The sequence below is a fragment of the Muntiacus reevesi genome, chromosome 3, assembly GCF_963930625.1.
Source record: "Muntiacus reevesi chromosome 3, mMunRee1.1, whole genome shotgun sequence".
Taxonomy (NCBI): domain Eukaryota; kingdom Metazoa; phylum Chordata; class Mammalia; order Artiodactyla; family Cervidae; genus Muntiacus; species Muntiacus reevesi.
This window is the reverse complement of record NC_089251.1, coordinates 3756646-3780011: the sequence shown is the minus strand read 5'-3', so window position 1 is coordinate 3780011 and position 23366 is coordinate 3756646. Positions and strand designations below refer to the sequence as shown.

At 44.7% G+C, this 23366-nt stretch overlaps 1 protein-coding gene across 7 annotated transcripts in view; it reads right to left on the bottom strand.

Moving 5' to 3' along the window:
* The window catches only part of TSC1 (TSC complex subunit 1), a 52096-nt gene that overhangs the window by 14767 nt on the left and 13963 nt on the right, over positions 1-23366 (bottom strand). For 6 of the 7 annotated variants that reach the window (XM_065928179.1, XM_065928178.1, XM_065928184.1 and 3 more), the window contains 13 exons: positions 21479-21663; positions 17251-17354; positions 15986-16138; positions 13682-13826; positions 12054-12208; positions 11637-11710; positions 5769-5944; positions 4833-4945; positions 4385-4496; positions 3945-4057; positions 2114-2183; positions 1607-1711; positions 811-1369 (listed from right to left, as the gene is read on the bottom strand). In XM_065928179.1, the coding sequence (XP_065784251.1) occupies positions 811-1369; positions 1607-1711; positions 2114-2183; positions 3945-4057; positions 4385-4496; positions 4833-4945; positions 5769-5944; positions 11637-11710; positions 12054-12208; positions 13682-13826; positions 15986-16138; positions 17251-17354; positions 21479-21587 (1988 nt within the window). In that variant the 5' untranslated portion in view covers positions 21588-21663. The remainder of the gene's footprint in view (positions 1-810; positions 1370-1606; positions 1712-2113; positions 2184-3944; positions 4058-4384; positions 4497-4832; positions 4946-5768; positions 5945-11636; positions 11711-12053; positions 12209-13681; positions 13827-15985; positions 16139-17250; positions 17355-21478; positions 21664-23366) is intronic. The other variant, XM_065928183.1, reaches the window with a different exon arrangement.

The following is a 23366-nucleotide window of genomic DNA, read 5'->3' as shown; positions in this document are numbered from 1 at the left end:
GAACACACTGGGCGCTGTTTTCACCCCTCCCTGCCGCCATACACAGGCTCTCTGCTGAGAAGCTACTGTCCTCCAGGTTAAGGACACAGCAGATGATTTACCTGAGTCTACGACACTGGACTTCATTCAAGCAAGACCTTAAACAGGACAGTCATCTGTCAAATTCCACTTGGGTTATTCGGCAGAAGAAAAATGAAAGCCCTCACCCTCTAAGAGCCTGTTTAGGAACGACATTACTGTGGATAGTGACTCTCTTATCCTTTCCTAGGTCACCTTTGAAAACCATAGTAAAAGAAGGGCTGAAAACAGCCGTTCAGAGGGGTTCTTAACCCATGTGTGTGAGCAGGAAGTGGCGACAGGCCGCCTTGACCTTGCACTGAAATGTTGATTTTATTTTCCATCTAATGGGCTACGGTACCAAAACAGAACAACAACAACAAATCTGTAGCTGGAGAAGGTGACTTCATGACCAGTATTTCTGTATTATTTGAATACCATAGGCTCATCCTCAAATGTCGGAGAGCAGACATGAAAGCATTTACGCTTGCTCACAGCACAGGAGGGTCTATGCAGGGAAGACTCATTTCTCACTGGCCCGTTATCCAAGGAATGACCTGAGGGTAACATGCACAGAGGACACGCACATTCGTAGGTATAATAAGGCAACAAGCTAGAAGGACGCCCGACAAAACGGAGAACCAGCTACCTCTGGTGAGCACACGAAGAGGAACTCCTGCCTGCAACCACCCGCTTCCTGCAGTTCCTAACCGAGTGGCAAGTGCAGAGGCCAAGCCAGCGCCCAGGCCTCACCTGCTGAGCTCCTTGCTGTGCACGTCGGCCCCCTGCTGCACCAGCCTGTCCAGCACCTCCACGGGGGAGGCGGAGGGCGGGACATCGTCTTCTGCGCCTCCCTTTGCCTTCTTCAGCAGCTCCTCCGTCTTCTTGCTGACAAAATGATGGGCAGTCTTTGGCAATGCCACCTCAAAAAGATGATCGTACGGGGGAGGCTGCCCACTGCCAAACCCCACTCCCCTCTGAGGTGGAATTTTACAGGGGCTGGGGGTGAGGATGCTGGCCTCCAGGGAGGCCTGGCGCTCCCTGTTCCCGGCAGGGCTCTCCCCGGTGCCTCCGCAGGGCAGGTCTATGGGCGTGAAGGCTTGCTTTGGTGTGTCAGGCCCCGGCTTGTCCAGGGAGGAGTTTAAAGGCTCAGGGTTCGCACTGGTGCCCTGAGTGCTGGAGGAGGCTGAGAGGGTCTTCCGCGGGCAGCCCGGCAGACTGTCCCGGTAGAAGGGCGAGTCGAAGCCTCCTCGAGGAACCAGGGGCTCGGCATCGGCCGTCGTGATCTCAGACAGCTCTTTAGATATAGCCGCTGCAAGGAGGGAGGAGGGCAGAGACGGCGCATCCGGGTCAGGCCGGGCAGTGTGGGGCCCGGTGCCACCCAGAGGGACCAGGCCAGGGCTCAGAACCAAACTCCCGTCTCCCTCCCCAAAGGAAGAGAAAGCGGGCACTGCTGTGCATGCTGATACTAAGTCCCGGTTTTCAGGCACAATGAGGGTTTTATCAACGTGCAGCATCTCACACAAGCCCAGAACCCTGCACACATTACCTTCTTCTTTATCCTTCTCAATACTGTCTTCTTCAGAAGCCAGGTCTCCTAAAAACCCTGGAAGGTCACTGAGAGTGACAGATCCCTTGCCTCCGTGCAGCTCTTCTAAAGAGAAAACAGGACAGTCAAACAGGCTGGAGACCCCCCGCCGTGAGAACTGCGCACACTGTGACAGAGCCGGCCCACCCTGACTCTCCCTCTGAAGACGACGCTGAGGCGGCTCTCTTCTGGAGCTCCCAGAGCCAGAAGGTTACAGTGATCCAATTCAAAGTACCACAGGAGACAAAACTCTCCGTTCTTTCTTAACATTGCAGAGAACAGGTAAAGCCATGGTTTGATCAGCTCAAGACACAAACTTAGCAGCTTTTATGGGATGCTATTATGAGGTTGGCTTTTAGAATTAATTACATGTTTCATTATCTCTGTGTTTTGTGGTGCTCTGGAATTTCCCTGTTTCCACACTATAACCCAACCCATCAAGAGTCAAGCAAGGTCCAGAGGCCTTACCTAATCCTCTGTCATTCGGAAGATGGGGTTGTCTGTGTAGACAGGGCCTTGCAGAGTCTGTTCTCTCTTCCTGAAAAGACAGGTCCCATTTATATATCACAAGGCAGAAAATTGTGTGCATGGTCTCTAAAGCTAGAGAAATATCCTAAACTCCTCAAATTTTAGTATATTATAAAGGAGTCTAAAGTTTAGCCCAGTAGTTCTCAAACTGGTGTCAGGACGCCTTTCTGTTCTTTAAAATGACTAAGAATCTCAAGGATTTTGTTTATGTGGCTAAATCTATTGAAAATTACCACGCTAGAAACTAAAACAGAATTTTAAAAATATTAATTCACTTAACAAACCCAGGAATTCCCTGGTGGTTCATCGTTAGGACTCTGTGCTTTCACTGCTGAGGAGGTGGGTTCAATCCCTGGTCGGGGAACTAAGATCCCACAAGCTGTGCAGCATAGCCAGAAAAATACCCAACCCAACACATGTAAAGATAAATGACATATTTCTATGAAACATAACTACATTTCCCAAAACAAAGATAAGTTTAGTGAGAAGGGTCAAGTGGTTTCACATTTCTGCAATCTCTTTCACATCTAGCTTAATGGAAGGAGGCTGGGTTCTTATGGCTGCCTCTGCTCTGCTGCGTTACATGTTATTCTGGCTAAAGCGTAGGAAGAAAACTCTAGGCCCCCACGGATAAGCAGTTATAAAAAGCAGAAAGATATTTTAGATAATTGCAGAAAACCATCTTTGATATTACTCCAAAACTTGACAACAGTATTTCGTCTTCAAGGTTAGTCAGGAGCAGAACCTGAAGCCATGGCAATCCACTCTTCACACTGTGTTAAGTAAGATCCACTGGTCTCCCTTGCCCCGCAAAGGTCATTACCTACGTGTGGGTCTTTTACATCGCACACAAGGCAGGGAGGGCTTGGCTCACCAAGCTGTGCGTATCTTCTAAGTGTTGAAACACTTCATTACATGATATCAGAAACTCAAAACGATCAACCAAGTTCCCAAGACTTTTCAGTCTCATCATGCAAGACTCAGGGGCACTGTCAAGCACGTGGCGGCAGATACCAGTCTTTAATACTCTAATTGCACCTTTTTATCATGGGCAACAAAGACTGTCAGTTGTTTATCTTCAAGTGACAGACCCAGTTGTCATCTAAGAAGCTAACTGCCTGCCAAATACTCAAGTGTGAGTAACCATGGTTTGTCCCAGTTATTCTTTCAAATAAGACTGCTGCTCCATAAGAGAGCAACTAGTTCAACTCTCAACTCCAATAATGTCACAAGCGCTTATGGAAACCACCACATGCTGGTATGCACTCAAACTGCTTTTTGTCTACTTCCTGTTTTATCACAAACAATATTACACACGTGGGTTCTTTCTACAGAATACTCAATGTTGGCACTTTTTCTTGGGGGGGGGGTTGTTGCTTCTTTTCTTCTGCTAAACTGAAAGAACACATCAAGGAAGAAGAATGCAGTGCCACTAGAAGAGCTCAATTTTGTACCAAGGGGCCAGCCATCTTACCCATCACTGTTTCTATGCCATGAGCATAAATGCCAATGCAGAAAAAAGGGGAGAATAACCACATGTGAGTAACTGTGAGTAGATTTGCCTGGCAGAGTCTGTTAGAAGGTCTGGGGACCCTCAGGGTCAGCAGACCACATTCTATGAGAGCTGCTGATGGGTCTACTTTCAACTGATCTGATTCAAACCCATTACATTTTAGGTCAGACTTCTAACTGGCATAAAAGGTTTCCCAAAGTGAGGCTAGAAGCAAGTCTGTGTGCGTGGGCGAGGGGACAGCAGACGAGCCCAGCAAACCTTCTTGGGGGCCGTGGCCTGCGGGAGTGAAAGGTGCACGTAGTCGTCCGAATGGCAGGGTGGGGCTGGAGGAGGAGAGGTTGCAGGGGTTCCCAGAGGAGTTCCTTTCCCACCTGCCCCAAGACAAGAGCAGAACACACACACAAACACACTGTCAGTTTAGATTAGGAAAACTGCCACTTTCTTTCTTTCCCAGCCTAACTAGTACTGCAAAGAAAGCTGCTACACTTCACTTTCTGGAGAATCTACATCAGTCTGTCTTTTTTTTTTTTTTAGGCTCACTTTTAACTTCTGAAAGTTCCAGGCATTTGTATTAAGCATCAAAACTAGGTTTCCTACTGCAAGAGGCTCTCAAACTCTTAGATCTTAGACGAGACTGTTCCTCATCATAACAGGCAGGCCCAAACCAATCAGCCAAACCTAACCTAAGCCATACATACCAGTTGTACCAAAGACTTTGCTGTAAGGGTGTGACAGATCAGGTGGGACATTTCCAGGAGAAGTTGGAGGAGTGGTCATCCCACAAACCGCAGATGGGCTCCAAAGAGTAGCCTAGGAAGTTAACAGGCAGGTCAGCAACGAGGAACAACCACCACCGCCTCCCGAGGTACAAGCCCATGACCAACAATCATTTTAAATTTAGCCTTTCAACTGGGAAAAGGAATCTTGCTAAAGCTTTATCAAGAGACATGTTGCATTTCTAAGTCTAGACACCAAAAGAAACCTATGGGCAACAGTTAGCTTTCTCTGCAAACATGAGGCATCCTTAAAACTAACTCCTGAAACAAGCAGTGAGAGATTTTCCCAACCGCAGGCTAAGCCCTGACCCCGGAGGCCAGCTTCAGCAGCGAGCAGAGAAGAAAGCAGGCACACTAGACGGCAGCGTACTTGAGGCGGCTCAGCTAACAGCCGTGTCGACGGGGAACTCAGAGTCTGAGGTAGCTGCCCTGGCGCGTTTAACGTCAGCCGAGAAGTAGAGTAGGGAGTGGAAGTAGCATTCCCTACAAGGGAAGGGAAAGAACACACGGGGTCAGTGTGGGGCTCCAGTCCTTCTGACACAGAACTATAGTCCTCGAGACCATCTGCGAGCATTCAGTTCCCTGCATTTAAAAAGGCTGAGGGGACTCCTGATGCCCAAGGCTACAAAGTAGCATTTAAAAGGCTCTTTATAAGACCCTTTTGGAGAAGGAAATGGCAACCCACTCCAGTATTCTTGCATGGAAAATCCCAAGGACAGAGGAGCTTGGCAGGCTATAGTCCACGGGGTCGCAAAGAGTCAGACATGACTGAGTGACTAACACTTTATAATACTCTTTAGCAATAAAGTTCACTAAGGTCTGATGTCTCATTAAGCTTCAGAATAGCTTGAAAAAGCATAACTTGTATGACAATTTCAGCCGATGCTACCTGTGGATAAGCCTAGACTTTTATTGACTCCAACTGTCCAGATCCATTCAAAACCATGTCAGTGTGACAGCCCAGGGGGTCTCACTGAAGGCATCTGAAAAAGGAGACGCTTCCTTTATAAGCAGGAGCCTACAAGTCATACCCTTCCAGCCATTTTCTTTGCTAAGTGTTGAGGACACATCTCAAGTCTGCTGACATACTATCAAGATGAGATCAAGCTCCTAAGATTGTGAATTAAACTTAGGGGAGAAGTTAATCAGGAGAAAACGGAGACAAATCCAAATTTTAAGTAGTTGGGAAAACAGCTCCTAGGAGTTCAACTAAGCCCTATTGTAGGAAAAGAAACTAAAGTTAACAATAAACAATGCTTTCCAGAGACAAAGTTGTAAAGAGATAAGTACCAAAGTCACTTTTTACCATAGCTATTCTGTGTGTCAACATAAGAACTGGCGGAGACATCGGCTGAACGATGAGGAAAACGGGCTGAGATTTGGTGAGACACAGAATAGCCATCTTCATATGAGGCTTCTGTAGGGTCCAGAGAGATTTTGGCACATTCTATGACAACATCATGTGTTTCTAATCTCTTCCACCTGGAGAAGACAATCAAATCAAGAAATGCAAGTTATAATCCATTTAATCAAACCATCAAATACTTCAGAGTGCAGACTCAATGCCAGTCACTGAACTATGACCAGCAAAGAACAAGGCAGAACCACCCCAGCCCCAGTACGAATTAGCACTATGATAAAAGGAATTAGCCATTCATTTTACAAACCTATAGTGGTGGTGATTTAGTCGCTAAGTTATGTCCAGGTCTTGTGACCTCTTGGACTATAACCCACCAAGCTCCTCTGTCCATGGGACTTCTCAGGCAAGAATACTGGAGTGGGCTGCCATTTCCTTCTCTAGAGAACCTTCCCAACCCAGAGACTGAACCCCGGCCTCCTGCACTGCAGGAGGTCTCCAGTACTGCAGGTGGAGTGAGCCACCAGGGAAGCCTTACAAACCTATACCCTATCTAAAATGGTTACATCAAATTATCAGAAACTAAACTGAGACCAAAGTTTCAGCAACAAAAGACCAGGCACAGCCTCAAAACAGAACACAGACTATGCAGAGCAGTCAGCAGGGGACTCTGCTTTGGAACAAAAATCATCACAGAACAGGGGGGCCTGGAAACTGCCAGGCAGCTGAGGCTGACTTAAGGTCTCCCATCAAAGCCTCAGGATTCTAGTCCATCCCCAGACCAGGAATACAGATAAGCAAGTCTCAAACCCAGAGAAAGCCCATGAGGATATTTAAAGAACTCTCAAAGTCCTGCTGTCTGATCCAGAGTTTCATGTCTAAGGAATCAGCCTGGGGAAACAGACACATATCAAGATGGACAACAGTCTGCACAGCTTGTCAGAGAAGAAGAAACAACCTAAGGTCCAACCACAGAGTCTACAGAAAATCACCCCAGCATGAAAAAGCATGCTTTCGGCAGATCCATGATTACCAGGAGTGGGGGAGGACACTGACCACCGAGAGCATGAAAGAACTTTCTGGGCTTTAGCTTGCAGCTAAACTGTAACCCTACCTCCACACTTCTAGACATCAAATTTCTGATGTCTGAATTTCTAGACATCAACTATTAACGTCCTTATGGTAAGTGAGCTTTTAGGTCACTTCCACAGACCCCTTTCCCTCCTCCCCAGTGCTCTCAAAGTAACAGATCGCTGTTTTGTTGTTTCTAAACTGATTTTGAACAATCCATTATAATGACTAGATCAGCACCACTCACAGCTGAGCCAAATGTATTCTGTAATATTTCCCTTTCTGTTCAATTCAGTTTCTCCCAGAGTTTAAATTTTTCCGTTTCTTTGCCTCAGTCTTCCATGTATCTAATACTAATCCTTCCTAAACTTGCTGTAACAGCTGGGGGAAATGCTTTAATATAATTTTTACGTAACAAAATGCAAACCATCTACCAAGACTGTTCACCTTCTCCTAAACAGCTGCCTGCCAGAGCCCTCCCTCTCCTACTGGTTGTTCTCAGCACTGCTACAGAAGTTATACCAAGACTTCCCTTGCCGAAGACCCTAAGTCAGATCCCCCATTTCCTGGACTCTGTCTTCCTTGATTTTACTCTCATTTTGGTGAAGGACACGCTTCAATGGTTCACTAAAGAAAGGTACATAGGAGGTGAATTTGAGGCCCTGCATATCTGAAACTGTCTCATACTTGATAGAATTTTATTCCTAGCCCGATTGCCTAAGTTGAAAACCTTTTTCCTCTCCATTTTGAAGGTGTTTCAGAAGCTAACCTCATTTTGGTTTCTGATCCTTACTGTTTTTTCCCCTAAAATTTCCCAATATTGAGGCTGGTAACATTCTTTTCCGCTGACTGTGCTGGGAACTACATAAACCTCTTCAACCTGGAAACTGACATCTTTCAATTCTATTGTTATATCTTCTTGTATCATTTGTACTTGTATTGGAAATTTTCTTCTATTATTTCTTTCACAATTTCTTTCCCCACCATAGTTTTCTCCTCCTCTTTTTATTGGATGTTAGACTTTCTGGACTGATTAAATTTCTTTCATCTAACTCATCTCTATCCTTTGATTCTGCTCTCCAAGATATCCTCAAATATACCCCCCAATTCTCTTATCAAAATGTTTATTTTAGCTATAGTTTTAAATTTTCAACACTTCTTTCTTTAGTCTCTTGTGTAGCATCCCAAACTTTATATATGCACTAACGTCTTGTCTCTATTGCAGATGTTCTCTTTTGCTCTCTGCATCATCATTGTTTCTTTCTAGCTCCTCTATCTCCTCTTTACACTGGTCTCTTGTCTCTGGAGCTAGAACCTTTCTTCAAAGGCCAAATGACCTGCCTATCCAAGGTGAGTGAGGCTCTGTAAGTTGAACCAGGAGACTTCCTAATTAACACAATAGACTGGACGTGTGCATCCAACTGCACAATACCCCCAAACCCCACCAACATTTGTTTCCTTTTAACTATAAACCTACAAGAAAGACAAGAATGAGAAAACACAGAACAGCACCACACGTGTTTGAAACCAGAAAGCCAAAAGCCAAGTAGTGACTGAGTGAGCGAATCCCAGAAAGCAGAATCCTAAGCTGCCAATGTTTCAAAGCTAAAATCAACCTGACTCATACTGGAGAATCCTTGAAAGGCAAAAAAACTTTGTATACGTCAAGTATTCCTAAAACTGGAGATGAATGACAGGTCAATGAGGGCACCTAAAATCAGGAAGACGGGGTAATGCTGCCTGAGCCCTGAGATCCCACTTGGCTCTCTAAAATCTGGACTCATTTCTGAAGAGGTTCAACAGAGTCTAGGGACTGAGGCACTCCAAAGAGAGGAGGGCCTCTTTGAGGGCGTGAGGTCTATTCAAACAAGAGGAGTTAAGTGAGCATGTGCATTCTGAAGGCCAAGACCACTCCTCTCTTCCACCAAGCAGTCTCTGCTCTCCAGAAGTAGCCCAACTCTTGTAGACCAGAGATGAGAAGACCCTTTTCTGAAAAAGTGTGACCAACTCAAAAGGAAACCAATATTGATATCAGTATCTCCTACAGATGCTCAGAACAACCTACAAGAAACCACAGAGTCAACAAGCCCCATCCTTGTGAACAGAGTTTTTTAGTCTCCTCATCCACATACAAGTAGATCACCAAATACAAGGAGATCCAAATACAAGCAGAAAGCCTCAAAATTTTAAAAAGAACAGCAACAGAGCAGTTTAGAGAAAACAAACTATATAGGAAAAAGAAAACCTTAAAAAAAAAAAGAAAACTCCCATTAATCTCATCAAAAACGTGAGACTGCATCCATGTATGGCAAAAACCACTACAATATTGTAAAGTAATTAGCCTCCAACTAATATAAATAAATGAAAAAAAAAAAAGGCTACAATTTTTAAAAATGGGAGCATCCAGAGAACTAAAAAGAGCTCTTCAGTACTGAAAATGTGGCAGAAATGAATACAGAGGATTAGGAGCTAAAGACAATGAAATCTTTAGAAGTAGGACAAGAGAGCAGAAAGAAAAAAACAGGAGAGCAAAGACAAGCAGAGAACCACTCCAGGAAGTCTCAATCAGAACATTAAGAGTTCTAGAAAGAAAGACGGAGATAGCTGAGGAAAAGAAATCAAGCACAATATAACTGCAGAAAACTTCCTAGCATTTAAAGATAAAAGCTTCCAGACTGAAAAATGAGAACAGATTCACGGCAAGGGACATCACTAGGAAGTTTCAGAGTATTCTGAGAGCGAAGAGAAGACAGTAAACACGGATGATCAGAAATGAGAATGTCTCAAAAAAAAAAAAAAAAAAAGAAATGAGAATGTCTCTGGATTTCAACAGCAGTATTTGGCGGCAAAGGGGCAATGGAATGATGCCTTCAAACTGCTGAAATGACTCCCAACCCAGACACCTATACCCACACAGAAAACATCATCCTTTCTCTAAAATCCCATGAAAACAGGAGTGAACCCAAAAAGAAGGCATGAGATAGAGGAAATGGGAAAACGTGCACAGGTGAGAGGCACAGAGAAGCCATGAGAGAGTCACACGGCAGCCATGCATGAGGCACAGAAGATGACTGCTGAGATCAGAACGCACGCAGAGAGACAGGCATGTGCAGGCCTCACTAAGGTTTCTGCTGCCACCGAACCATCTTTCCAACAGAGGGACAGAGTGTCTAGGTGACCCTGGCCTAGATAACTTGTTGGTACCTAGCTTGTCGTGAATGAATACACTAACGAAGTTCCTACTCTCCCTGGATTAGCTAAGGACATTCATCTCATCCCACAGAAGGACTCTGCTCTGGCCTACACTTGGAAGCTGCCACAAGTGGACACGCAGCAGTCTCCTCCCTCTGCCACATATCGGCAGCACATTCAGTACCTGGCCCCCATTACTGGTCAAACCAGACGCCCTAACTAGGGTAAGCCGTGTGTTCTCTCTTGGTTCTTCCTCTTACCTCCTGGGAACCTTCATCTCATGGTGACAAGACTGCCTTTTCCAAGGCCAGACTTTGCCTCCTTTCAAAATGAAACAACACGTGGTCAAACCATAAAAGAGAGGACCTCCCTGGTGGTACAGTGGTTAAGAATTCCCCTGCCAATGCAGGGGACATGGGTTCAATCTCTGATCTGGGAAGATTCCACATGCCATGGAGCAACTAAGCCTACGAGCCACAACTACTGAGCCCTTATGCTCTAGAGTCTGTGCTCTGCAACAAGAGAAGCCCCCACAATGAGAAGCCCACGCACCACAACAAAGAGCAGCCCCGCTTGCTGCAACTAGAGAATGCCTGTGCACAGCAACAAAGACCCACTGCAACCAAAAAATAAAGTAAAAAGAATTTTTTTTTTTTAACGTAAGAGAATAATTAAAATGAAAGCAAGAACAGCAGTTGTCTCTGAGGTGAGACAGGGAACAGGGACAAAGATGACTGCAACTGGAGAGGGCATGGTCCCATTTTTTTAAAGAGGTGTCTACACAAGCACCCACACATCACTATAAACTTTTCTTACACATTTTCTAAGCTCCTCTACATGTATCTCACAGCAAGTTGTTCACATAAAAGGTCTGTGAGCAGAGGGAGCGCTTGTGGAGATCCGAGATTTGCTGAGGAGATCAGGCAGTGAGTCATCTTTCTCAGGGGGAGATCCTCAAACATCAATATCCGAGGACCACTTTTCCTCCAAAAGGCATCAACTCCCTGCTTGGGGAGCAGCCAGAGAGCAGCAGGGGAAAGGCTGAGCCTCTCACAGCTTGGGGTGTAGGGTTTCACCTCACTCCCTTCTTTCCCGTCATGACTCAGTTCCACCTTCCACCATGCTTGACATTCTCAACCAAGGAGCCTGGCAGGTTCCACTTCTCCAGAGGTAAAATTAGGCACTTCCACCAGGCAGTCACCTGGCTAAGCAGGATGGAGAAAGCAACCAGGGGAATCCGACCACTCAACATCCAGGCTGCCTGCTTCCAACCACACCCATCACTGCCCGCCTTGCACGACCACAGACCACTGAGCCCCCAGCCCTCTGGGGTTCTCCGGGACAGGCACCTGCAATGCAACCTCTTCCTCTGTCAGTGAGGGGTATGTCTTAGACTCATGCACGCAAAATGCTTCACCGTGCAAGTCCTTTAAAATAAAATAAACAGGAAAACCTGTCTTCTCCAATAACACCTCAAAAGGGACATCTCTGAGGTCACATGTTCAATTTCTCAAATGAGTCTATGAAATTCTGTCACTAGTTCAGCTTCTATACCTTCGAGGGTCCAGTTCATGGTCCTTGGATCCAGTCACTAATTCCGGGTGAATTCGCACATGCTCCATCATTGGCTAGAAGAATTTGGGTCGACAAGTTATAAAAGGCTTAAATTATATTGTATTTCTACACAATAAAATGTTATTTGACAATACAAAGGAATGAAGCACTGACACAGGCCACAACATGGATGAATCTTAAAACATTACATTAAGTGAAAGAAGCCATTAACAAAAAACCACATATTATATGACTCCATAAGCATGAAAATTTGTAGTTACCAGGACTGAGGGCAGTGGGCAAGACGGGAGAAGGCTGAATTTCTTTTCAAAATTTCCCTAACATTTAATACAAAACTTATAAATGCAGTCGATCTCCATAGTACACTAAGTGGCAAATAAATGGGTGTTCATTTACCTTGACCACTTCTTCAAAAGTCTCCAGGTTTTCCTTCATACTGTAGTGAGAACGCAGAAAGGAGACGAAGTTGCAAGGGTACATCCCATACAGGCGATGGAAGAGAGCGTAAACGCTGGCGTGGAGGTGGACGAGATAGACTTCTGTCACGTGGCCTAAAAAAGAAGTCCACTGAGGGGGCTCCTAGGTGGACGTGGGACGTGTGTGTGCAGACAGACAGGAGCACGGGCTGCCAATGGGACTTTCCGCACGTGTGCTCCCGCCTCGCTCCAAAGACAGTAAGTAAAGAGCAGCTTTCCAAAACCCAAATCCGAACACACCGGACACCAGTCTGAAATCCATGGGTGGCTCCTGTGGCCTCTGAATAAACTCCCATCTACTTGGAGTGACCCACAGAGGCTTGCACTGATCTAACCCTTGCCCTCCTCTCTAGGAACCCCTTCACAAGGACCCCAGGACTGTAGTACTGAAGCACCTTTACAGGAACATCCCCGGCAAGCTGTCCACATGTCGTCTGCACAGCCCGATTCGGTATACAGCTCAAGAACAGCACCAGCTCGCTCACCTCTGCGCCCTGAGTGCTCTCACTGGGCTTGCTGCATAACAGGCATTCATATATTTGTGGAATGAATGTGTGAGAACCTTTTAAAATCAGTTCATAGTTTTAGCTATGCAGATTTGTAACTACAGAGTGAAAAGCTACTATCTGAAATTAGCTTAAAGAGCTAAGAGTGGGAGAAATGGAAAATTTAACTCATCTAGCCTTACCTAGACCCTATGGAAAATCCCAACGGTATGCATAAAGCTCCTCTAATACAAAGGACAGGCCACTCCTTCCTCCCCAAGAAGAGACTACTAGACAAGCCGGCATCATCCAGGCCTCGGGCTTGTTACCACAGTGTTCTACTTCCCAGGGCGTACACATTTCATTCTTTTGATGGGAACATCTCATGCTGGGAGGGTCAAAAGATCCCAAGGTCACATGTTTACAGCTTCTGAATCATTCTGACAGAGCTGCACTACCTGCTGACATAGAAACAAAATCCCCCTGTACTAAAAACTAGAACACTAATCAGGACCAGCCGTGTTTTCTCTCCTTCCACACTTATGACGGACGAGTTCTCTGAACCAGAAGCTTGTGCTCTGTCACCACAGACCAAGAGGAGGACAAACATGTCCCACAAGCATAGTCCCATACTGCTGCAACACAGATTTAAGCTGTTTTTCAGTTTACGGAAAATCACGAAGTTGTACCCACCACTCAGTTTCTCTGACAACTAATCCTCTTAAGCCAACAAAATAAGAACAGTATCTCAACAGTCATGCTTTTTTTTTTTTTTTTTAATTTCTTGGCATGTGAGATCTACGTTTCATGACCAGGGATTGAACCCACACCCCTGGCGCTGGAAGCTTGGAGTCTTAGCCACTGAAGCACCAGGGAAGTCTCTCCCTTGCTTCTTCTTTGTGCCCCTGGTGGAAAAAACCTGAGGCATTCCCTCCCTGGCTGGTGAGAACCAGCCATTTCCACTACAGGACTCTACACGCCCTCTCTTCCAGCACATGGCCTGTCCACCATTCACACGAGCACCCACCTGGTGCGGCATGACAGGTATGGGGGGGATCGTTACCTGGTTTCTTCAGGCACCACGACGAAAGACGGCCAAAAATGTCAAAGAAGTCGTGCAGGTGCTGCTTCCCCGACTGAGGAATCATCGGGAGCATGGTTATCAGCACCAGGACCCCCGTAGTGAGGACGACGACGTCGGTGTCCATCTGCCGGGGGGGGGGGGGGCAGGCGGGAAGAGACGGCTGTCAGGCGTGCCGCAGGAGGTCCGTGCTCGGAGGCTCTCAAGCGAGAACCCGGCACGGGCGTCCCGCCCCTCGGGTGCTGGGGGCACGGCACCAAAGCACACTCAGCTGCCAGCCGCGGAGGACCGGCTCGACCAGGCCGCGTCTGGGGGCCGCACTCAGGCACCGCGCGAACCCCGGGCAGGGCGGAAACGCGGCTAGGAGACCCCAGGCCCAGGCGCTGCCAACGCGCTATAAACAGCCCTTGGCGGGAAGCACACACTGCTTTTGAACAGAACAAAGAAACGTTGCTATTCTTGTTCATTCAACCAAATTATGAAGTACTTACTCTTTAAAAGTCAGTTAAAAAGACCCACATACATGGACAAGTCATTCTCTATTTCTAAAGGATTGTAACAGAAGTATAACTTAACAAGAAATTAGTATAGCACTAACAAACCTTCTTAACGGCTCACCTTCACAGCAGTATTTAGAGAACAGCAAATAAAAAAGATACGGTGACCTCTGACCACGTCTACAGTTTAAACATCAAGTTGGATAAATTTAGACTAACTGAACTTAATAACCAACAAATAATAAATCACCTCAGACTAGCTATAGTGGCTCACCTGACCCATAATTGAATTATGAATGTCTGCCAAGTAACTGGAATTCAGATTGAAGCAACAAGACATTAAACAAAAGACTCCATGCAGGTTAGAACATTGATTATTTCTCAAAAAAAGGACCTTTCAGTCTGGAAATAAACTTTGGTTTTTTTTTTTTTTTTAATAAATATGAATTTATTTATTTGGTAGTGCCGGGTCTCAGTTGCAGCATGTGCAGTCTTTAGCTGCAGCACGCAGGGTTTTCAGCTGTGGCATGAGAACTCTTAGCTGTGGCGTGAGGGATCTAGTCCCCCAACCAGGGTCTGGACCTCAGGCCCCCGCATTGGGAGCATGGAGTCCCAGCCACTAGACCACCAGGAAAGAACCTGGAAATAAAGTTTTAAATAGATTTAGTTTTTACATCAAGCACCAAGCCATCTGTTACGGCAGATATCTAATAGGAAAAACATAAAATACTGATAGGAGAATCAAGAATCTGTAATGAGTTCTGACTTAAAAAAAATTAAAAACAACACTAACAAAACATCCTAACAAAGTTTGGGTTAACAGTTTGTAAGTAATTTTCAAGGCTTATTCTTTTGGAAAAGGTTAAGTATTCTTTAATCTGAACTAAACAGTGTGCCTCAAAATCACATTATATTCTCATCAATTCATTCATTTAAAAAAACTAAAGTGGCTCCTGTTTTTCCTTAACATTAAACACTCATCTTCATGACACCCTGCCACCATGACTCCCTGAGACCCACCTCTGGGGAGGATAAACAGCTGCCCTTTGCTGGCACAGACAAAAATCAACTTGCACGGTGCTGTGTCAGATGCCTCCAAAGGCGTGGCCATCCTGGAACAAACACTACTGGACATCCTCACGTCTCTGGGAGGTACGTGCAGCTCACATTACCCACGTTTCCCTATTTTATAGGTAGGAAACAAGTCCAGGAACTAAAACAGATTAAACAAATGCCCTAAGTATTTCAATAAGCCATGGTCAAAACTAAAACCATAGGGTTCTACTTAGGTTTTGACTCTGCAGAAAAGCGCACTAAGCTGAGTGCGAAAAAGCAGAATGCAATCTGGTAGGCTTCTACCAAAAAAACCTCAGTTACAGCTGCAACCAGAACCTGCTCCTAAATAGTTAAAAAAGTCTTAGCCATTTTGCTTTTAGCCAAAAGAGAATGCAGAAATAGGGATTCCCTCAAGACAAACCAGTACATTTGTAACTGAGGAAAGGCTAGACAATGATGAAATCAGAGAGGGTTGGGATAGCAAATTGTTGAACCAATCTGACCGAAAAGTGACCGTATTTGCCTGGACCACATGTAACTGCACTAGACACAGTGATGCACTGAGAGTTTACTAAGTACCAAGTTTGAACTGTGTTACATTACAAGAAGAACCAAATGCCTAGAAGTTTTTAAACTCTCAAAGTTAAAATCTAGCTGGCTTGTTTTAAGGTACTTAGAATTTCAGAAACTATATGATGAAGCTATTTCTCGCAAATCCTTACAAACATCATACCTTGAGACATTTTAGTAGAGAAGGCAAAAGAGGTGCTTGAGAGAGCTTATGCTTCCACGACGGCTGCAGCCTCACGACGTGGCCCAGTAGCAAGAGGGCGGATAACCGAGAGGCGGCCTTGCCCACGTATTCATTCATTTTGTCCAAGAGGTGCTGAATATGCACAGAACAAGAGAACTGATCTCAGTAAAGCTGGGAAAAGTCAAGGGACCCTAGGGAAACACTCATGTGAGTACATGAAGTGCACACGAGGAGAGGCAACAGTGACCAACTCCAGTCTCTCGAGTCGTCACCTGGATGTAAAAAAGGGTCATGCAGGTAAAGAGATCAAACTCAAGGTTTTTTTAAAGCCACGCAAACAAACACACTGTTGTGTTGCATGAGTCCTAAGAGAGGGCAGACAGTCTGCAACTCCTGAAAAAAAGCCCCCACAATACAGGTCTGTAAGTGGGAAGGAGACTCCTCTGCAGGCCCTCTTTCTGAAATACAAATAGTACACTTCTTAGAATAACCACTGTTCTAATAAGTGGAGGCTGCTGAAGCTTCAGGGGATCCTGCTGGAAGCAGCCACTTATTGCTACCAGGGCCCTGCCTTCATGGTTTGGCCCCAGATATAACTCAGGTAGCAGGAGAAGTTAAAATTCAGCCCAGAGTGGAAACAAAACAAAACAAACAAACAAACAAAAATCCCACCCAAGATGTACTGTAAAAGGTAGACAGTGGCAAGGCCTTCAAATCCCAGTTAAGTAAATCACCAGTACACACAAACTCAAGACAAATCAAAATGTGCAATTTCAATGCTTTGTTAGCTATTTACCATCAACAAAAATAAAAGCAAAAACAAAACATAAAGGAGCCTTCCAAGTACCTGGTGCTTGGAAAGAGCACTAGGCAATTAGCCCCATGAGGTACCACACTTACAGCTTTCGCCATATGGATTAAAAGTCTAAAAACCCTACTCAGAGCACGTGTTTAAAGATGGGTACCTTATGGATCATCGTCACTGTACAATTATAGCTTAGGATCACAGGATTTCTTCTGAGAGCAAGATCTTTGAAGGCCTCTGAAATATGTTGTATTTTGAAACTTTTTCAGGAAACAAAAGTCCTGACGACTATTTGTATGTGTAGCTACAATCTGGGAGCAGCAGCATCAGTGGCACAAGGAAGTGGAAGGAGTGAGCTCCAAACAGGCCGGGCATTGGGGCTACACAGATGCGGTCACGGCCCCCGGAGAAAGGGGACCACTCAGCACCCAGCAGGTACCTTATCATGGGGCTCTTGCAAGGTAGTCAGGATGTGCAATACAGACTGAGAGTTGGTTTCCAGGTAATAATCCACCAAGGTGTTCACAAGCATCGGACCACGGTCTAAAGAAACAAAAGGACTGTTTATAAAAGTTATTTCCTCTAACATTCTAAACTTACCTCAAATATTAATAGTTGCCAGTAACAAAATCCAGAGAATGTTTCTTTGTACACTACCCACAGTTACATGAAGTGTTGTATTTCTGCTTTCTAAAATGAATTTAGGTTTAACAACTGGATAATATCAAGTTTATATGCCTAAGTAACCATAGTTCAGTTCAGTTGCTCCGTCGTGTCTGACTCTTTGCAACCCCATGGACTGCAGCACGCCAGGCTTCCCTGTCCATCACCAACTCCCGGAGCTTACTCAGACTCATGTCCACTGAGTTGGTGATGCCATCCAACCATCTCATCCTCTGTCGTCCCCTTCTCTTCCAGCCTTCAATCTTTCTCAGCATCGGGGTCTTTTCCAATTCTTCACATTAAGTGGACGAAGTACTGAGCTTCAGCTTCAGCATCAGTCCTTCCAATGAATATTCAGGGACTGATTTTCTTTAGGACTGACTGGTTTAATCACCTTGAAGTCCAAGGGACTCTCAAGAGTCTCCTCCAGCACCACAGCTCAAAAGCATCAATTCTTTGGCGCTCAGCTTTCTTTATGGTCCAACTCTCACATCCATACATGACTACTGGAAAAATCATAGCTTTGACTAGAAACACACCTTTTCGTAAAGTAATGTCTATGCTTTTCAATATGCTGTGTAGGTTTGTCATAGCTTTTCTTCCAAGCAGCAAGCGTCTTTTAATTTCATGGTTGCAGTCACCATCTGCAGTGATTTTGGAGCCCAAGAAAATAAAATCTGTCATTGTTTCCAACGTTTCCCCACCTATTTGCCATGAAGTGATGGGAATCAGTGAACTATGAACTGGAATGGGCGAATTTAATTCAAATGACCATTATATCTACTACTGTGGGTAAGAATCCCTTAGAAGAAATGGAGTAACCATCATAGTCAACAAAAGAGTACAAAATGCAGTGCTTGGATGCAGTTTCAAAAATGAAAGAATGATCTCTGTTCATTTCCAAGGCAAACCACTCAACATCACAGAAATCCAAGTCTACGTCCCAACCACTAATGCCAAAGAAGCTGAAGTTGAATGGTTCTATAAAGATCTACAAGACCTTCTAGAACTAACACCCAAAAAAGATGTCCTTTTCATGATAGGGGAAGTGAAGTGAAGTGAAGTGAAGTCGCTCAGTCCTGTCCAATTCCTTGCGACCCCATGAACTGTAGCCTACCAGGATCCTCAGTCCATGAGATTTTCCAGGCAAGAATACTGGAGTGGGTTGCCATTTCCTTCTCCAGAGGATCTTCCCTGCCCAGGGATCGAACCCGGGTCTCCCGCATTGCAGGCAGACGCTTTACTATATGCAAAAGCAGGAAGTCAAGAGATACCTGGAGTAACAGGCATGTTTGGTCTTAAGAGTACAAAATGAAGCAGAGCAAGGGTGAACAGAGTTTTGACAAGAGAACACACTGGTCACAGCAAACACCCTCTTTCAACAACACAGGAGACAACTCTACACATGGACATCACCAGATGGCCAATACCAAAATCAGACTGATTATATTCTTTGCTAGCCGAAGATGAAGAAGCTCTATACAGTGCGCAAAAACAAGACTGGGAGCTGACTGTGGCTCAGATCATGACCTCCGTACTGCAAAATTCAGACTTAAATGGAAGAAAGTAGGGAAAACCACTACACCATTCAATATGACCTAAATCAAATCCCTTAAGATTATACAGTGGAAGTGACAAATAGATTCAAGAGAATTAGATCTGATAGAGTGCCTGAAGAACTATGGACGGAGGTTCGTGACACTGTACAGGAGGCAGTGATCAAAACCAACCCCAACAAGAAGAAATGCAAAATGACTATCTGACGAGGCCTTACAAATAGTTGTGGAAAGAAGAGAAGTGAAAGGCAAGGGAGAAAAGGAAAGATATACCCATCTGAATGCAGAGTTCCAAAGAATAGCAAGGAGGGATAAGAAAGCCTTCCTCAGTGATCAATGCAAAAAAATAAAGGAAAACAATATAATGGGAAAGGCTAGAGATCTCTTCAAGAAAATCAGAGATACCAAGGGAACATTTCAGGCAAAGATGGGCACAATGAAGGACAGAAATAGTATGGACCTAACAGAAGCAGAAGATATTAAGAAACGGTGTCAAGAATACACAGAAGAACTATACAGAAAAGATTTTAATGACCCCAATAACCACAATGGTGCGATCACTCACTTAGAACCAGACATCCTGGAGTGAGAAGTCAAGTGGGCCTTAGGATGCATCACTACAAACGAAGTTAGTGGAGGTGATGGAACTCCAGCTGAGCTATTTCAAATCCTAAAAGATGATGCTGTGAAAGTGCTGCACTCAATACGCCAGCAAATTTGGAAAACTCGGCAGTGGCCACAGGACTGGAAAATGTCAGTTTTCATTCCAATCCCAAAGAAAGGCAATGCCAAAGGATGCTCAAACTACCACGCTATTGTACTCATCTCACATGTTAGTAATGCTCAAAAGTCTCCAAGCTAGGCTTCAAAAGTATGTGAACCAAGAACTCCCAGATGTTCAAGCTGGATTTAGAAAAGGCAGAGGAACCAGAGATCAAATTGCCAATATCCACTGGATCATAAAAACAACAACAGAATTCCAGAAAAATATCTATTTCTGCTTCACTGACTACACTAAAGCCTTTGACTTTGTGGATCACAACAAACTGTGAAAAGTAGCCTTAAGAGCACATGAAATACTGTCTCCTTTTTTAAACTGTTCTAGTGACAAAAATAATTCATGCCTATTGTTAACAACTCAGACGATGTGAAAGTGAATAAAACACAAGTGACAGTTTTCCTCACCGCTGGCCTCACGAGCCTCTGCAGAGACAAACACTCCGGGGTTTGGTTCCTGTCCTTTCAAGGCTTCTCACCCTGGCAGAATCACGCGCACACAGCCCCACGCCTAGACACCCTCAGTCTGTGTGTGCGTCTCTGCCCCTCAACAAGGTGCCGCAGAAGGTGTCTCCCTCCTTCCTGCCGCCATGACCCCTTCCACAGCAGCACCGACGACCTGCTTCCTCCTCTGCGCCGAGCTCCTCGCTCTCCTCATGGCTCCACTATTAGTTCAGTCATGCGCCTACTGAAGGATACTTTGGTTTTTCCAAGTTTCTGTTACATTTCATTCAAGTGAATGAAATATGGATTCTTATAAGTGGACCAAATGGCATGTGCTTTTAATTAATGACAGATACTCCAAAAGGGGTAAACGTCCATATATTCATTCTCCTGCTAACAGTGCCCATTTCTATGACCAATATTTGATTTCTGCCAATCTGGTAAGCAAAAAAAGGGTACTGTTTAAACTTCTATTTCTGTGATTAAAAAGAGGTTCCAGGCGGCTCAGTGGTAAAGAACCTGCCTGCCAATGCAGGAGACACAGGAGATGCAGGTTCAATCCCTGGGTCAGGAAGATCCCCTGGAGGAGGAAATGACAACCCACTCCAGTATTCCTGTCTAGAAAAATTCCATGGACAGAAGAGCCTGGTGGGCTGCAGTCCATGGGGTTGCAGACTCAGACACAACTCAGCATGCATGCAAGCATGTTTCATATTAAAAATGACATATGATTTACAGATGAAATGATGTACCTGGGATTTGTTTTAAAATACCTGTGTACGGGGATGTCAGGGAGGTTCACTGAAACAGTAAAGGCTGGGCACGAGCGGTTCCTTATGTGAGTCTTACTTCTATGTTTCTAAGTTTATGTGAAGGGACTCTCTGGTGGCTCTGTGGTAAAAATCTGCCTTCCAATGCAGGAGACGTGAGTTTGATCCCTGGGTCAGGAAGATCCCCTGGAGCAGCAAATGGCAACCCACTCCAGTATTCTTGCCTGGGAAACTCCATGGACAGAGGAGTTCTGGCAGGCTACAGTTCATGGGGTTGCGAAGAGCTGGACACAACTGAGCAACTGAGCACGTGTACAGTGCATAGCCTATGAACAGTTCCACAACCAAAAACTTAACACACATATAGAATGAATCCACCTATGTATGCCTTCTCTTGGTGGTTTTAAGGACTCTCTTCAGAAGATGAAGTAGCTAAGCAGGGCAGGATCTGGCTTACCAGAATTGAGATTCTCTTTAAAAACCGCTGTCACGTCGTCACGCACACCCAGCAGCGGGGAGTCCAGCATGGAGAGGAGCTCCCCAATGCTGGCTTGCTGGGCCATCATCTGACACGAGTGTGCTCTGCTGCTTCAGGACGTGCAGTAAAGACTTGGAAGGGTCTTCATTGCTGCCACTACCAGACTGAAAAAAAGAAGAGGAATGCTGTGATAAAATGGCCCCATTTCACCCCACAAAAACCTACCTGCCAGACAAACCGAGCATGTATTCAAAGCAGTGAAGTTTGTCCAGAACACTGTTGATAAAAGAAGCTAAGGAGTGTAAATAACGGGGTTCTTGACAAATTTATGAAGAGGAGTTCTAGGCAATGCAACAGAGAGAAACCTAATTATTAAAAGAAAAAAAAAAAAAAGACATCCATTGGAATCATCCCAGAAACTTAGTAACAGGACTAAATCGAAGTTTTATTAATTACTGCTGATTCTACCTTGGGTTTAGGCTTCAAATCACTGATCCAAAGAGTAGATAAACCATTTTCAGAAGAACTGAAAGAATGTTATCTTCTTGATAACCCCCTCAGTGTCTAGAAGACAGTATGGCCAGTTAGGTCTCAAGTGTATGCGTTCGAAACCTGACTTCAACCAGGGATGGTTCCTCTGTTTTCAGTTTATGCCCCTCATTTCAGACACCGATCTCACACTCCAATGTTGCCAGTTACAGCGAAGTGGGTGTGAATGAACAGGGACATCAGGGCAAAGCCCGCACCTTCAAACACTCCGTCCTTTATGGCAATGAAGCAGTCACTTTATATAAAAAAGCAGCTCACGCTCCACGTGTCACTAGACACACTTATAATCATTCATTTCTCCCCACTATGGTTTTTAAAGCTGTATTTGTAAAAACAGCTACCATTTCTTAGACAGGCACTGCACACCCTTCACAAACATCATCAAATATACTCCATATATAACTACAGTATGATTGGTTCTTTTATCCCCCATTTTACAGGGAGAGGAACAGAGATCAAGCTACTTGCTTAGTGTCACAAAGCTAGCAGGAAGCAAAACCGGGGAAAACTGAAATTTGACCCCAAATGTACTTCACTCAAACCCTAAGTCCATAAACATGACATTAAACTAACTCGTGGTTTTGATCATCACAGTGACTGTAAGGCAGGCAAATACTATCTTTATTTTACAAATCACAGTATGGATATTCAAAAAGGATAAATAATTCTGCCAAGGTCCCACAGTAAAGCAGAACTTAGATGGCTCAGCTCTTAGACCAACTGTATATGTCACTTGCAGCCATTAAAATATGCTCTTAATTTGTTTTTGCTTGTCTTTGAGTAAGCTCAAGGAACAGTTCTGGGACTGGCGGTCCAGTGACTAAGACTCTGTGCTCCCAATGCAGGGGCCCAGGTTTAATCACTGGTCAGGGAACTAGACACCACATGCCTCAACTAAAGATCCTGCATGCCGCAACTAAGACCCAGCATGGCCAATTAAATATTAATAAATAAATAAAAATACATACTTAAAAAAAGGAACAGTTCTCAGGCTTCAGTATATATTAAAATCACCTGAGATCTAACTTTCTGGGCCCATTTCGGAACTGAATTGTGGACTCAGGAATTTTCATTTTAATAAGCACTCCAGAATAATTCTTCCAAGGGCAGATAAACCCCATTTGAGAAATACCACGCTAAGACAAAACTGTGCTAGCGAAGCGCTAAGCTCTCCTGCGAGAACGCCAAATTTAAGGGAGCAAGGACCCCTGAAACTGGTGAGTATTAACTTACTATTATCTATGCTTCTGTTTAATTACAACCTGGTGATATTCACTGATTTTTCTCTTGGTGAAATCAGAAATTCATTAGCCAGAAA